Here is a 15,537-nt window from a genome sequence, read left to right as displayed (position 1 = left end):
ATTCTTTCACACCCTTCAACATAGAATCATAAGCCTAAATCGGTCACCTAATGACAAGTTCAAATTGGAATCCAGCATGTACTCAGCAAAGCCCAGATTGTGGAATCTCTATAGGAAAAACACCTGGTTTCTTTAACAAATAAGTGCAAGGAAAGAAGAAAAAGATAAATGAAGAAGGAACTTAGATAAAGAGACTTAAAAATGATATTAAGCAATTGAAAGGTGTGGATCTAATTTGGGTCTGATTCTAACAAGCAAGCTAAATAGAAAGTATGACATTCATGAGCCATTTGGGAAGTTGCATGTTGACTGGATATTTAATGATGTTAAATAATCATTGTCTTTTTTTCTTCAGTTGTGTAATAATATTGTGGTTATATTAGAAGAAAGGAGGCCGTATCTTTTAGCATTTCTTACTGAGATATTTATAGATGAAATAATAGGCTACTTGAGATTTGCTTCAAAATGATATAGGAGAAGGTATATGGTGGGAGTATAGATGAAACAAAATTGCCCATGAGCTGATAATTGTTGAAGCTGAATGAGGGGTACATGGTGCTTTATTATACTTTTCTTTTTAATTTTGTATGCGTTTGAAGTTTTCTGTAATAAAAAGACTTGAAAAATTAGAATCAAAAACCTAATCTAACAGAGCAAATGCAATAGTCCAAATTCTCGTATATATTCTAAATACTTAAATATAAACAGAATACACATGTTTGTGAGTGTGTTATATTCTCATTGCTAACTGAAAAATACTACTACTAGGTAGGTTTGATTTACATCATTATTTTTACACAATTGCAAATCTTTGTGGAGCTAAAAGTCACTTACACCCAAGGAAACAACCCCAAGTAACCTGGGATAACCTATAGAAGCAATTTGGGGTGACTTCCAGGTTGGTTGTGTAAGTGAGGTCTGGAAGTGTAGTCTTCCAGGATCTTCTGCATAACCTAGGAGAAGCAGAGCCCTCTTTTATGGTTGTTGTGCCAATAGGAATTCCAAGTCCATATCCTCCAAATGGAGTGGTCTCACTACCCATGTCACCTAAATTCATGTTACACATATTACCAATTCTTCAGTGTGATTTGAGCCTCTAACCTCCTACCCAAGTTGTTTCACTTATTTGATTTATCAACATATTCAATAAAGGTATTTACTGCTGGAAGCTATTCAGAATTCTTTTCATTTTCTATCAGTAAGGGAGGGTCACACTGTCTACATTTAAATAACATCCAATTGGATTACTAAACCAATCTCTGGCTTTACAGTCAGAACACAAAGGCATGCTAAGGATACTTATTCTGACATGGTGCCAGGAATCCCCATTTTGCTCCTCCACATCCACTCTTCATCTCGTCCACTCTGCTCTCTGCACAGGAAGCTGACCTAAATAGACTACACTGCATGGAGAGGGTTCCTTCACCTCTGGTTTCTGTTTGGTCTGGGCCAATGAGAAGCCCTTGCAGGCGATTAGAGAAGGAAAGGATAGGGAGGTCAGAGTAATTATTAGCCTGGATTGCTCCTGGCAAGATTACCTCAGACTGGCTATACCCTTCAACAGATAACCGCTCCCCTCGAGGTAGCTAACTACAAGACTCTCTCCTTCTGGGGTCCAGTTACGGCTGACTCTCTTTGTCTCTTCTGGCCTGGAAAGAACAGCCGGTGATACTAAGCCTAGGTATCCACTACTGCTCCTTGTGATCCCATTCATACCACCATAAAGAATCCCTCTGTAAATAAACCTCCTGGAATGATACCAGTTTGAGTATGTCATTTGTTTTCTGCTGAGACTAAGTGATATGCCAACTTAAAGCTAGAAACCATTATTGTCCATTTTAGACCAAGTCCATTTTTTCATTTTTAATTACATTCATTAGATTATTCCTGACAGTCAAAAGGGAAGGATTACATTTTTTAAGGATTTTTATTGAGATATAATTGACATACAATAAACTGCATATATTTAAAGTGTACAATTTGATATTTTTCTATATTAGTAATGTATATATGGCAATCCCAATCTCCCAGTTCATCCCACCCCAACCCCCCCCCCCCCCCCAATGCCTAAGAAATAAGTAATCTCTTTGGGTAAGGTGTTCACCAAAGTTTATTATACAGGTATTTATTAAGCATCTACAAGATATAATTATTGCTAGTATTGATTGCTTACTACATGTCAGGTACTTTGCAAAGCATTTTACTTACCTTCTGTAATTTAATTTAGCCAATAACTCTATAAAGTAGGGATTATAATTATTATTCCCCCTTTTATAAATAATAAACTGAGACTAAAAAATATTAAGAAAATAAATTGCCCCAAATATCATAGTCAGGAAGTAACGGAATCAAGATTCAAATTTAGGCAGAGATTCTCAGAACCCACTTGTTAGCCTCTGCCCTCTACTGCCTCCTTAACATTATGCTATACATGTGAGACATACGGATGGAAAATAAGGTGTGCCTGCGTGCAGGAAGCCCAAGATCTTATGCGTAGAGAAGACATAAATGTAAAAATCACTTGGAGCATTCATAAGAGAGCTTTTGAAAGAAAAGCTGTTTATAACTGGTGGTCTGTATTATGTTTAGTATTATGAAGGCTCATACGTTTTAATCAGTACTCATCCTTTAGATATATTTTTCTTGAATCGTTTGTGATTTGAACTATTTTCATTCTGTCATTTCAGTGAGGATTAGGTTCCACTATTAGAAAAGAGACTCAAAGTGACACTGGGTTAAACAGGATAAAAGTTTACTTCTGTCTTGTAAAAATCCCTGAGTAGGAAGTGCAGGAACTGGGAGCTCTGGTCCACAAAGTTATCAAAAACCCATATTCCTTCCAGCTTACTACTCCATCATTCCAAAGTCTAGGCCCCCTAAATGCTAGTGTTCTAAGATACTGACCATATCATCCACACTCCTGGAGAAAGGATGGAGTAAGGGGCAAAGCGTGCCAGATGTCTTTAAGGAAGAGACCCAAAGCTACAGCAAGACACATTTGTTTACATCTCATTGTACTTAGTCACATGACCATACCTATGTTTTCAAGGGAGGCTGGGAAATGTAGATCTTTAAATTCAGAGTAGACATATACTCAGTCAAAGCTTAGAGGTTCTATTAATACAGAGGCAAAGGAGAAATAGCTATTGGGAAATAACAGTTTCTGCTGTAAATTTCTCAGTTTCTGGTGAGATCATTTATCAATGTGATTGAAGGTATGCAATTTATCTTAACAAGGCAAAACAAACACTTCTTAAGGACATTACTCAATACATCCTAGAAAAACAGGGTCTTTTTATTTCAGATAAGTTTCAAATATATGTAGTCTCCCAGAAAGCCCTTTTTAAGCATTACCTGCCAAGTGTGAAATAGTTCCTAAAAATATAAAATAGATCTGCCTTTTTCACCAGCCTCATTGTTTTGGCTAGCACTCTGTATTCTAGTCACACTGACCTTATTTTTGTTTCTTGAAAGAATCATACTACTTCCTACCTTAGGGGCCTCACTCGGGCTGTTCTCTCTTGTACTCTTCATCTTCATAACTTCTACCCTTTCTTCAGATTTCTGCTTAAATTTGTATCTTCAGGGGAGCCTTTCCTAACCCTAATAGACTAGTCAGATACCAATAGACTAATTATATGCTCCATGGCATTTTTCCCCCCTGAGGCACTCAGGACAATGATAATAAAATAACTAATTACATAATTATACATTTACTATTGTCATCCCCACTTGATGTGTAATCTCTGAAGACATAAACTGTTGCTCTGGTGTTTGGTACATTTAATAAGTGCTCAATAAATAGTTGTTGAATGAATGAACAAAGTAGAATAAATTTAAAATTTAGGAATCGCAGGAAAGCACCTAATAATGAAATAACTTTAAACTATAGTGTGAGGATCTTTAATAATCCAAATTAAGTCCTGATGATCTCTAGGAGGCTTGCAGTTTGAAACTGACAATATTTAAGCTATTCATAGGAAAGGTGTTCATGATACATGATTAAGTGGGAAAAACGATATATTAAAAAAGAAAATCTATTGTGCATGTATGTTTACCTATGTTTGTCTATTAACAGTAATAAAAGAAAACCTAAATATAATGTGTTTGTGTGAAAGAGAGGGAGATTGAAGGAGAATCAGGCTGGCTGGTTCATATCTCAGCTCCATCACTGGCCAAGAACTTTAAAATAGTACACATCATGTGTCCAATAAATGTTAGCTATTATAAATTTATGAAGAGACAAAAAGTGAAAGGTTTTACATAAAAATATTAGCAGTGTCTATCTCTTGGGTTTTGTTTTAAAATCTGTGTTAGAACTTTTTTGTTTGTTTTTTGACCACACTGCCTGGCTTGTGGGATCTTAATTCCTCCAGCAGGGATTGAACCCGGGGCCCATGGCAAGTGAAGGGGTCGAGTGCTAATGACTGGAACACCAGGGAACTCCCTGTGTTAGCATTTTTTTAATCTACATTTTCTTTTCTTGGTCTTCTTTGGAGAGATGCCTATTTAGGTCTTCTGCCCATTTGTGGATTGGATTGTTTGGTTTTTTGATATTGAGCTGGATGAAATGTTTATATATTTTGGAGATTAATCCTTTGTCTGTTGATTCGTTTGCAAATATTTTCTCCCATTCTGAGGGTTGTGTTTTTGTCTTGCTTACAGTTTCCTTTGCTGTGCAGAAGCTTTGAAGTTTCATTAGGTCCCACTTCTTTATTTTTGTTTTTATTTCCATTACTCTAGGGGGTGGATCAAAGAAGATCTTGCTGTGATTTATGTCGAATAGTGTTCTTCCTATGTTTTCCTCTGGGAATTTTATAGTGTCTGGACTTCCATTTGGGTCTTTAATCCATTTTGAGTTTATTTTTGTGTATGGTGTTAGGGAGTGTTCTAATTTCATTCTTTTACATGTAGCTGTCCAGTTTCGCAGCACCACTTATTGAAGAGGCTGCCTTTTCTCCATTGTATATCCTTCCCTCCTTTGTCATAGGTTAGTTGACCACAGTTTATCTCTGGGCTTTCTATCCTGTTCCATTGATCTATATTTCTGTTTTTGTGCCAGTACCATACTGTCTTGATCACTGTAGCCTTGTAGTATAGTTTGAAGTCAGGAAGCCTGATTCCACCAACTCTGTCTTTCCTTCTCAAGATTGCTTTGGCTATTCAGGGTCTTTTGCGTTTCCATACAAATTGTAAAATTTCTTGTTCTAGTTCTGTGAAAAAAGGCCACTGGTAATTTGATCAGGATAGCATTGAATCTGTAAACTGCTTTGGGTAGTATAGTCATTTTCACAATGTTGATTCTTCCAATCCAAGAACAGGGTTTCTCTCTCCATCTGTTTGTATCATCTTTGATTTCTTTCATTAGTGTCTTATAGTTTTCTCAGTACAGGTCTTTTACCTCCTTAGTTAGGTTTATTCCTAGGTATTTTATTCTTTTTGTTGCAATGGTGAATGGGATTGTCTCCTTAATTTCTCTTTCTGATCTTTCATTTTTAGTGTATAGAAATGCAAGAGATTTCTGTGTGTTCATTTTGTATCCTACAACTTTACCAAATTCACTAATTAGTTCAAGTAGTTTTCTGGTGGCATCTTTGGGATTTTCCATGTATAGTATCATGTCATCTGTGAACAGTGACAGTTTTACTTCTTTTCCAATTTGGATTCCTTTTATTTCTTTTTCTTCTCTGATTGCTATGGCAAGGACTTCCGAAACTATGTTGAATAGTAGTGGAGAGCGTGCACATCCTTGACGATCACAATAATTATACTCAGCTCCTAGAGCTATCAGAAAGAACAGGCAAAAACAATACATGTGGGCTTCCTAGGTGGTGCAGTGGTTAAGAATCCACCTGCCAATGCAGGGGACACGGGTTCAATCCCTGCTGCAGGAAGATCCCACATGCCGTGCAGCAACTAAGCCCACAACTGTTGAGCCTGTGCTTTAGAGCCTGTGAGCCACAACTATTGAGCCCATGTGCTGCAACTACTGAAGTCCATGTACCTAGAGCCTGTGCTCCGCAACAAGAGAAGCCATGGCAATAAGGAGCCCGTGCATCACAACGAGGAGTAGCCCCCACTCACCACAACTAAAGAAAGCCTGTGCACAGCAAAAAAGACCCAACACAGCCAATAAAATTAATTAATTAATTAATTAAAAAAAGAAAAGCAATACATGTAAAGCATTTGAAGAACAATGCCTGGTACATAGTAAGGGCTCAAAACCAGAGCTAATTTTATGTAATAATTTTTTTTTAAGTTTTTAGGAAAATTATCCCTAATGGCTTGGCAGTTAGATTGCTCTTCAATCTCCAGTTTTATAAAAAGCGACTTTATTCTGCAAAGTTAGAAAAGAAAAAGAGTCAATCCTCTTGTCAACTGAAGCCATTTGAAACCAACTCCAAAGTTCCACAATTTTGTCTGTTTTGTCACTTTACTAGCATGAATTTGAACTGCTTTTACATAGAACAATGTAAGTTATTAACTGGTACTTCAAATTTGTATTTTGGGAAATTATAGCTTTAAACTTGCTGGCACTGAACTCTGAAGTTATGAAACTCTTCCTCACGTGCCTCCCTTAGCTACTCTCACATTGTGGTCTCTTGCCTTTCATACCGCCTCTCTCCCTGCCACTTCTGAGGAGCCCTTGCTGGCTGTCCTCCTCCACTGGACTGCTAAATGTTGGCATTCCCTGGGGCCAGGCACTGGGTACTTTTCCTTTCTTCCTACACTCACTCCTATGTGCACTCAACACTGTCATGGCTATAAATTTACATCTAGCCCAACTGCTATTCTCCAGACACATTTGTCCAACCACCTGCCTCATTTTATATCTCTACTTGGATATCTCAAAGGTACCTCACATTCAACAACCCCCAAATGGAATTATTCATTTCCACCCTCATCAGACCCGCCCCCTGAGATCTCTTCCTCTTTCAGTCTTCCCTATCTCATGAACCACCCACCTGCAAGCTCATCATCAAGGCATCACCTGAAGTGTCTATCCATTCTCTCAATTTCCACAGCTAATCAATCCATCAGCATGTTCAGTTATTTCTACATACTTCACGCTATATCTGGACTCCTTTCCTTTCTCTCCATCCCCAGTGTTGCCATCATCCATCATGTCATCATCACCATCTCTTAACTTGACTGCTGTGCAGCAGTAGCCTCATCTGACTTGCTTGCAGTCTTGCCTCTCTCCAAACTGCTCTGCACAATACAGCCAGAGTAATCTTTTTAAAAAAATTATATCATGTCACTTCTTTCATGTTAAAACCCTTCAGTGTTGCCCTACTGTTTTAGAATAACATCTACACACATGTATCTGTGTCCTAATTCCATGTCATTACCACCAAGGCCTATAAAGCCCAACACGACCTGCCCCTTACTTACCCTGTCTCCTGCCAGCTCTCCTCCACTCCGCATTCCAGCATATGGTAAGCTATTTCCACCCCCTTTTAGACTTTTAAATTGTTCCCTCAGCCTAGAGCTGTCTCTACTCTCTTTCCCATGCATATGGCTGCTTTCTTTTCTGGTCTCAGCTTTGCGAACCTTTCCTGGCCCCACTAAGTGAGTCTCCCTGTTCACAGCCATCAAGACATGTCCTGTGGAGTCATCTTTGATCTGTCCCTCTTTTGCTTTGCACAGTGAATGTTTGACAAGTCCAGTTGATTGTTCATTCAAATATGTTTCTCTGCTCTGTCTCTTCCTACAGCATAATCCAGAAAGACATTTCAGGGTGGCTTTGAAGGATGGACAAGATTTGAAAGGACAGGGATGGGTCCTGAATGTGGGCTTCCATAAGAGCGAAGATCAGCCGTAAGAACCAGCCTGAAATTCTGTGGAATGTGAGGAGAGACATCACAGCAGTCCACATTTATTTTTCTTTATTGTGAACTTACGTTCACTTATTTTCAGTATTAATCACTTCAGGGCTATGGCCCTTAAATTTTTGAGACGTTGATTAACCCCCTTGATTACATTAGAAAAGCTATGAATCCTTTTCAGAAAAATGTACATAAATCCAAATTTTTGTAGATCATGGAAGGAAGGAATTCCCAGGTGCAACTAGGCTGAACAGTCAATCATCCACTATCTTCAATACCTGCAGTGTTATTTCATTGTTTTATTCATTCAACAAATATTGGAGGCCTACAATGAGGCCAAGCACAGTTCTATATGTTAGGTTTGTATTCCATATAGAACAAAATAGATACCTGTTCCTCTCTGCCTTCATGGATTTTGCTTTCTGGCATAAGAGAAAGACATTAAACAAGGAAACATATGATAATATAACGTCATATAATGGTAAATGTTATGAGAAAAATAAAGGAGGGCAATGGGACAAGGAGGGGTGAAGCTATTTTAATAATGTGGTCCTCGCTGAAATGATATTTGAATAACACCTGCACAAAGTAGGGCAGTGGTCTTGAGAAGAGGTGAGAGAAGAGCATTGCTGGCAATGAGAACAGAAAGTGCAAAGGCCCAGGGGCCCTTTCTTCCCTCTAAGGTACTGAGCAAGGTCCAGGATTATGCACACGTCTTCCTCCCATAGTTAACAACCAACGCAGTTCTCAGAACTTAGGGCTGGGCTTTCCGGTTTAAGGGTCACCCCGTTCCCCATTTTAAATGTCAAATCCAACCCCACCCTCCTTCAATGCTTCTCTGAAATGCCTCTTCCCCTAGGAAACCTAACTCATCCAAGGAGGGATCTCAAGTTGCTCTAACTATTAGCATAAACTTTAAAATATAGTGTTTGTCACTTTCTAAGGATATGTATGGGGGGCAGGAAATTTGTTTTTCCGGAAACTGTTGCAACTAAACGCGGGAGCACCTTGGGTGGATCTCCGCCCTCCCGGGGCACCCTTAAGGGCTCCTTCCTGCTGAGACTACATTTCCCAGAGTGCCCCGCGAACCAGGAAGGCACGTGGAGCGGTGCCTCCTAGGACCCGGATTGAGACAAGATGGCGGGCTGGCGGTGAGCTGCAAGTCAAGGTAACCGCTGCCCTCCCCTTCCCGCGTGTACGAGTCCCTAGAAGCTGGGCAGGCCCAGAAGGTTTATCGCCAGGTGTCCAGGTCTCCTACCTGTTGTTCGCTGTAGGAGATAAAGCCTTTCTGGATAAAGCCTCTGAAATTACCAGACTCGGTCCGTCCTGTAGAAGGGCGGGCGTGTGGCCGCGCGCTTCCTGTCCAGGTCGAAGGTGCTAGTTCTGGCAGCCTGTTTTTCAAACCTCAGTCCTTCCCAGGCTCTCCGCAACCCTCTGTTGCTCCAGGGTTGAATTCTGGGCTAAGGGGTTTACCCTCTGAATTCTCTCTCTGGGGTGAATAATCTGATCTCTGGGTCTCGGACAGAGGAGACCTGTTGTCTCCTAAAATGTTTTATTACTCAGTTGGTGGTCAGACGATATGGGCTTGCGTTCCACCCATACTACCTATTAAGCAGCGGTAAAGAGGGCACGTAAACCGTTTGATCTCTCTGAGCCTCTGTTCTTTAATGTTTCAAATGGAGACGCCTACTTCACAGACTTGTGAAAGAGCATATAATGTATAGGAAAATGGGTTGTAAACTGTAGAAAGCACACTGTAGGAACTCAGGGATGGCAGTGCTAATGTACTGACAGTGCAGGCAATCAGCCCGCCTAGTTTAGCAACTAAGACTGATAAAATACGATTTTGTCACTGCGGGGGTGGGATGGGGGATAGTCATCGAGGCCAGTTGAAAACAAGTGATGTTTGACGTTTATTCACAACAACCCTGGAGGTTGTGGTTGTTTTCCCCCAATTTACCGTGGAAGGAGTTGAGGGTTGCTTAGTTAATGACTTGCCCAAACTTTCCCAGTTTGTGATTGACTGTAAAGTTCTTAGAAGCAAGTTATTTAAATTTTGTACTTTAGTCTTTCCATAAAATAAAGATACCTCTTATAATTAAGGTGAGAATGAAATGACTGGTAGTGCAAGCACCTTGGAAAGTTAAAAAACTTATATAAGGGCGAAATTTTATTTGGGACTTTAGGATGTTTATATGTGTTCCTCTAATAAGCCAAGGCTAAGCCTTCCTGTTTAGTGTTCCATTTAGTTAGAAACAGAATACCACTTTAAGAGATGTAATAAGATCTTGTGTATGGTACCTGGGAGGTTGTACACAGACACATTAGCTTTATGAAATGAGAATGCTCTGTATAGCATGTGTGAGTGACTGTTTCTAAGAGTAATTATACCTTGGCTGAGTACTCATTGAATGAAAAGAATTGCACTAGGTGCTGAGAAGTTTGCATTTAAGAAAAATAGTAATGGACATAATTCTGGGGTTTCTGATCTTATTGTACATTTTGACAGTGTTGCTCTTTGTCCTATGTTGCCTGGAAATGGAAAGTTGTTTAAAAGTTTTGCCTTAGGTGACTGTAGTTCAGCGTATTGTGTCACTTTATCATAGGTAGCACTGATTTTTCTTTATCTCTTATGCAGGGGTGAAAATAGGTATACCTAGAAGCAGATTTTTTTTTTTTAAGAAGCAGATTTTAAAAGCAGTTTCTCTTCAAGTCATCTTTCATACCGCCTGATAAGCGTCTTGATTCATGATGGCATTGGCAGCAGTAAAATGGGCGATATCAAGTAGAACTATCTTGAAACACTTATTTCCAATTCAAAGTAAGTGAGTTTTTTAATGTTTAAAAAGTTTTTTAAAAAAAATTTATTTATTTATTTTTGGCCACTCTGGGTCTTAGTTGCTGCACGTGGAATCTTAGTTGTGGCATGCGGACTCTTAGTTGTGTGCAGGATCTAGTTCCCTGACCAGGGATCAAACCCAGGCCCCCTGCATTGGGAACGCAGAGTCTTACCCAGTGGGCCACCAGGGAAGTCCCAATGTTTAAAAAGTTTTAAACCGTTTCAAATATTATAGTAATACATGTTCACTGAAAAAAATTTAAAGTGTTTAGTTATTGTATATGCCTGCTATTGTATAGGAGTGTGACCTGGAAAGATCTCTATGTAGAAGGGGGAAATAGTAGGTCGTAGAACAATATATATTGTATGATCTCATTTGTGCATTTAAAAGATGATCGACCATATATGTGTGTATGTATAAATCCAGAGTAAAAGATGTGGACCAAATAAGTTATCTGTGTAGACCACAGGTGGGATTTAACCAAGGGCAAGTGAGAGATTGATAAAGAGGAACTTTTTCTGGTTTGAATCATTTGTATTTATTATATTTTCACATACTGCTTTTTTTAGTAGTTCTTAAAAGTAGCAAACAGAGGGCAGATTTACAGTTCCATCTTACAAGGTGATTATTGTTAAACTATTTTGGTATATTCTTTTGTGGTTTTTCTGTGTAATTTACAAAAAAAATGTAATTTCTTCCTTTCTTTTCTGAAGAAATGTAGTCAGATATTTTCTTCAAAGCCTGTTAATGTTTGATAGTCAAAACATTGACTTATATAAATAAACAGGCTATTAAAATCTTATTTCCTGACCAACTTCTTTTCACGTTCCTTTTCCTCTCTCTGTGAACTGCGTTCTCCCATTTCTTCCTTCCTTCCTTCCTTCCTTTCTTTCTTTGTCTCTCCCATTTCTAAAGCAGTCACAGTTAGAAGGCTACAACAGGTTTGCTCTTTCATGTTTAGCTAGTCAGCCAACTTTTTTGCACATCTCTGCCTGACCTAACCTCTTTCTTCATATTTCCTATTGAGTATCATTTGTAATTGAACATTTTCATTGAGTTAAGAGGAAAAGAGTTGTTTGAAGACTAGGGTAGAAAACTGTATAATAAGTAAACAGAGGACAAGATTGCTAAGAGGCTTTAGATATACACTAAAATCATAGTGAAAACAAAACTGTAAGTCAGCTCTTGATTACTTAGGAGCATTTTCTTGTTGAGAATTGGGGGAGAGACCTCTGCTACTTAGTCTCCCTTTTGAATTGATAGGAACTCAGCTCCAAGGCTGATGGGAAATCAGACCTAATCAGTTTTTACCTAGTTCATGTCCTGAAAAAAGCAATTTGTCCTCACTCAGGTTAATCTGAAAACCAGTTAATCTGTCCCTGGGTAAGTTAAAATTGTCTATGGATACTTTACCAACTAGATTGTAAATTTGTACAGTGTCTATTTTAGTTTCTTCAGTGCCTCTCATACATGATAAGTGATAAATAAATGTTTGTTGAATGGATCTCAGTGGATTGGGGTTGTCAAAATATCTAATTAGTGAAGAATTAATTTGGGTTACCCCAGAAAATTATCCCATTATCACTCAGTCATCCTAATAATTAGTGACTACCTAACTTCTTGCATCCTTAAAAGCCTCTTATTCTACACGATTTCTATTATTACTATTGAAGGTAAAGTGTTATTACTGTTACCATTGATATTTTATACAAAAAGGAAGGACATTAAGATTAGAGGCAAAGCAAAAATGTGATTGAAAAGTTCAGTGAGCACAAATAAAAAGGCCTCCCTGTATTCCCGAAGGGACATCTAAAATCTTCCAAAATATACAGTCAATGTGGGAATTTTACAGCTTTTCAGCATATTAAGTCATTTGATCTTTACTACTTTGAATTTTACAATAACCGTACCTATCATGTGGTATTATTTTCTTTCTGAATATGAAGGAACTTGAGTTCTCTTGCCCTCAGAAACTCAACCAAAGTTGCATATCTGGTAAATTAGAGCTATAATCAAAACCTATGTCTTCCCAATATACTTCCTGCTATACCACCTTTGTTGTAGTAATTTAAAATATTCAGTATTTGAAAATGAAGTGGGACTATCAGCTTTCATAGATCATATCAAAATTCAGTTAAACTTATGTGTGCATGTGTGTGCATAAATATATATATAAAACAAGAAAAGTCTGTGAGTTATGGAGAGCCGACTCTGAAATTCTTTTTTGGCACATTGAGTTGTTTTGGATTGATTAATGTTAACTTTGGCATCGGTCCTAATTATGCATTTAGAACCTCTGATACTTAACCATATCTAGAATTTTTCTCTTGATAAAATGTCAGATGAGTTTTTCAAGTATTAATTATGCATAAATCAACATTTTAGAGTCAGTTTGGCGATCTCTTCTTTATTAGTAGGCATTATAGGGGACACAGTAATGAACAAGGTGGGATTCATGGCCTTAAGGAACTTATTTAGACTTGTAGTTGAAACAGACACCTGTGGAAAGAAAACCTGGAATATGGTGTGGTAGAATGTGATGTATATCTTGAGGGTACAAACAAATGTCTATGTTAGTGCAGAGTAGAAATTTTGAAGTTTCCTGTTGAACTGAAATACTGTTGTCTTGAGTTTTCCCTCCTGCCTAATTAAGAATGGTAAATTCTGTCTGTCCTGCCTCTGCCACCCAACCCTGTTTCTTTCAGCAAACATGTACATCACTTAGCTGGTTTGTATTCAGAGAATACAAACTGCTTTTTAATATTAATCCATACATAATTAAGAAGATTCCCCAACACTGTCAGAGAAGAAAATAAAATACATGTAAATGATTTTTACGTTACCCTCTGATTTGTTTTAATGAGTGCTCCTCAGTATTAGCACAGATAATTGAAAATTAATAAATCTTTTGAAAGATGAGGTTATATTTCAAATTCTTTGTATTTTGTTATCTTTACATCAGTAGAATTTTGGGGTTGACATTTTGCTGAGTAATCTTTTATGATACTAGTGAATTTTGTTAAGGTACTTTTTAATGCATTGGAGTAAGAATCTATATTTAGACCTTTATGTATATGCAGTCCTTGGGGAAAGGAGAGGTATACAAAGATGGAAAATACATCTTTGTTTAGACATCTTTGATACATATAAAAAACTTGATGCATCAAAAAAAAAAAAAACACACAAAAAGACCACAATGATGGTATAGCAATGGAGTGTTGGTTGTGGGACATGTAGAATAGGCAACTCTTTTTCTGTGATGGGGGTTGTAGGGCAGGGAGGGGGAAAAGGATTTCATGGAAGAGTAGCATTTGACTTTTGAAAGATGAGTAGTATTTGAACAAAGTGGGGATGGCATTCTATACTGAGGAGCAAGAGGCTCAGTTGAGAGAAGTTGATCCTTGGCTATAGCTAAGATATATTCAGAAATTTTTTTTAAACTCTACTGAGCTACATTTACAATTTTTATTTATATTTAAAAGAATATAGTTTCTCTGAATGTAGAGGAAGCTTTCACAAACTTTAAAAAAGTAGTTATGGCTCTTGAGTTTGCAGGTATTCTAAAAAGGAAAATATACTTTGAAATGTTGCATTTTTGATTAAGAAAAGTTGATTTTGAACAATTCATTTTGTACTTTGTTACTTAAACACTCCCCCCTTTATGAACTATGCACTCCAGTAGCACTAAAGTTTTTATTTTATTTTATTATTTATTTATTTATTTGGCCAAGCTGCACGGCTTGTAGGATCTTAGTCCCCTGAGCAGGGATTGAACTCAGACCTCAGCAGTGAAAGTGCCAAGTCCTAACCACTGGACCACCAGGGAATTCCTAACACTAAAGTTTTTAGAATACTCAAAAACTTCATGTTTTTTCTTTCCTGTGATCCTTGGCACTTTTTATTCCCTCTGCAAGAACACTGTACTCATCCCCTAACAACTCCAGCTTACTCCATCATCCTCAGAACACCTTAAGCATCATCTCCACTGGAAAAGCATTCTTAAACCTGTACAGGGACTTCCTAGGTGGCGCAGTGGTTAAGAATCCATCTGTGAATACAGGGCACACAGGTTTGATCCCCACCCCAGGAAGATGCCACATGCCACGGAGCAACTAAGCCTGTGTGCCACAACTATTGAGCCTGCGCTCTAGAGCCCGTGAGCCACAACTATTGAGCCCATGTGCTGCAACTACTGAAGTCCTCGTGCCTAGAGCCCATGCTCCATAACAAGAGAAGCCACCACAATGAGGAGCTGGTGCACCACAGTGAAGAGTAGCCCCCGCTTGCTGCAACTAAAGAAAGCCCATGTGCAGCAACGAAGACCCAACGCAGTCAATAAGTAAACAAACAAGCAAACAAAAAGCTGTACACACCTGTTTTGTAATCTGTGTGCCACTCTCACTCCCAATGCTTATCCTAACAGGGCTTATCTTTATATTGGAATTGTTTGTTTACTTGTCTCTCTCTCACCAGACTTGCACCCTTTTTGAGGTCAGGGACTGGATCTTAACTTGTTGAATCCCTAGCTCCAAGTACAGCCCTGCTTCATAGTGAATACAGTAAATATTGGTTGAATGAGTGAAACTAGCTGTATGTTGGTGTGAGAACATATACTCAAATTAACTAAATCCCTTTTACTGTTTGGGGTTTTTGCAGATGGAGCCTTATATTTTGTTTGTCATAAATCTACGTATTCTTCTCTTCCAGATGACTATAATTGGTATGTATTGAAATCCAATTGAGAAAAAAATGTCTGTTAGCTCTATCTGAAATGATTTAATTTTATTTCTTGTTTTGGCATTTTCTGTTTTCTGGTTATTCTTTCTTTAATTTCGTATTTAAAAATTATTTCAGTGATCTTATTTACC

General features: G+C 38.2%; 1 protein-coding gene across 1 annotated transcript in view; it reads left to right on the top strand.

Annotated features, from left to right (window-relative positions):
- Positions 1-8,898: 8,898 nt before the first annotated feature.
- MRPL42 (mitochondrial ribosomal protein L42) overlaps positions 8,899-15,537 on the top strand; it is a 35,741-nt gene continuing 29,102 nt past the window's right edge. Inside the window, exons 1-3 of the mRNA XM_057742464.1 lie at positions 8,899-8,997; positions 10,468-10,650; positions 15,326-15,389. Coding sequence (XP_057598447.1) covers positions 10,578-10,650; positions 15,326-15,389 — 137 coding nt within the window. The 5' untranslated portion in view covers positions 8,899-8,997; positions 10,468-10,577. The remainder of the gene's footprint in view (positions 8,998-10,467; positions 10,651-15,325; positions 15,390-15,537) is intronic.

The sequence above is a fragment of the Hippopotamus amphibius genome, chromosome 7 (assembly GCF_030028045.1).
Source record: "Hippopotamus amphibius kiboko isolate mHipAmp2 chromosome 7, mHipAmp2.hap2, whole genome shotgun sequence".
Classification (NCBI taxonomy): domain Eukaryota; kingdom Metazoa; phylum Chordata; class Mammalia; order Artiodactyla; family Hippopotamidae; genus Hippopotamus; species Hippopotamus amphibius.
The sequence above is the reverse complement of the archived record's forward strand: the minus strand, read 5'-3'. Positions and strand labels throughout refer to the sequence as shown.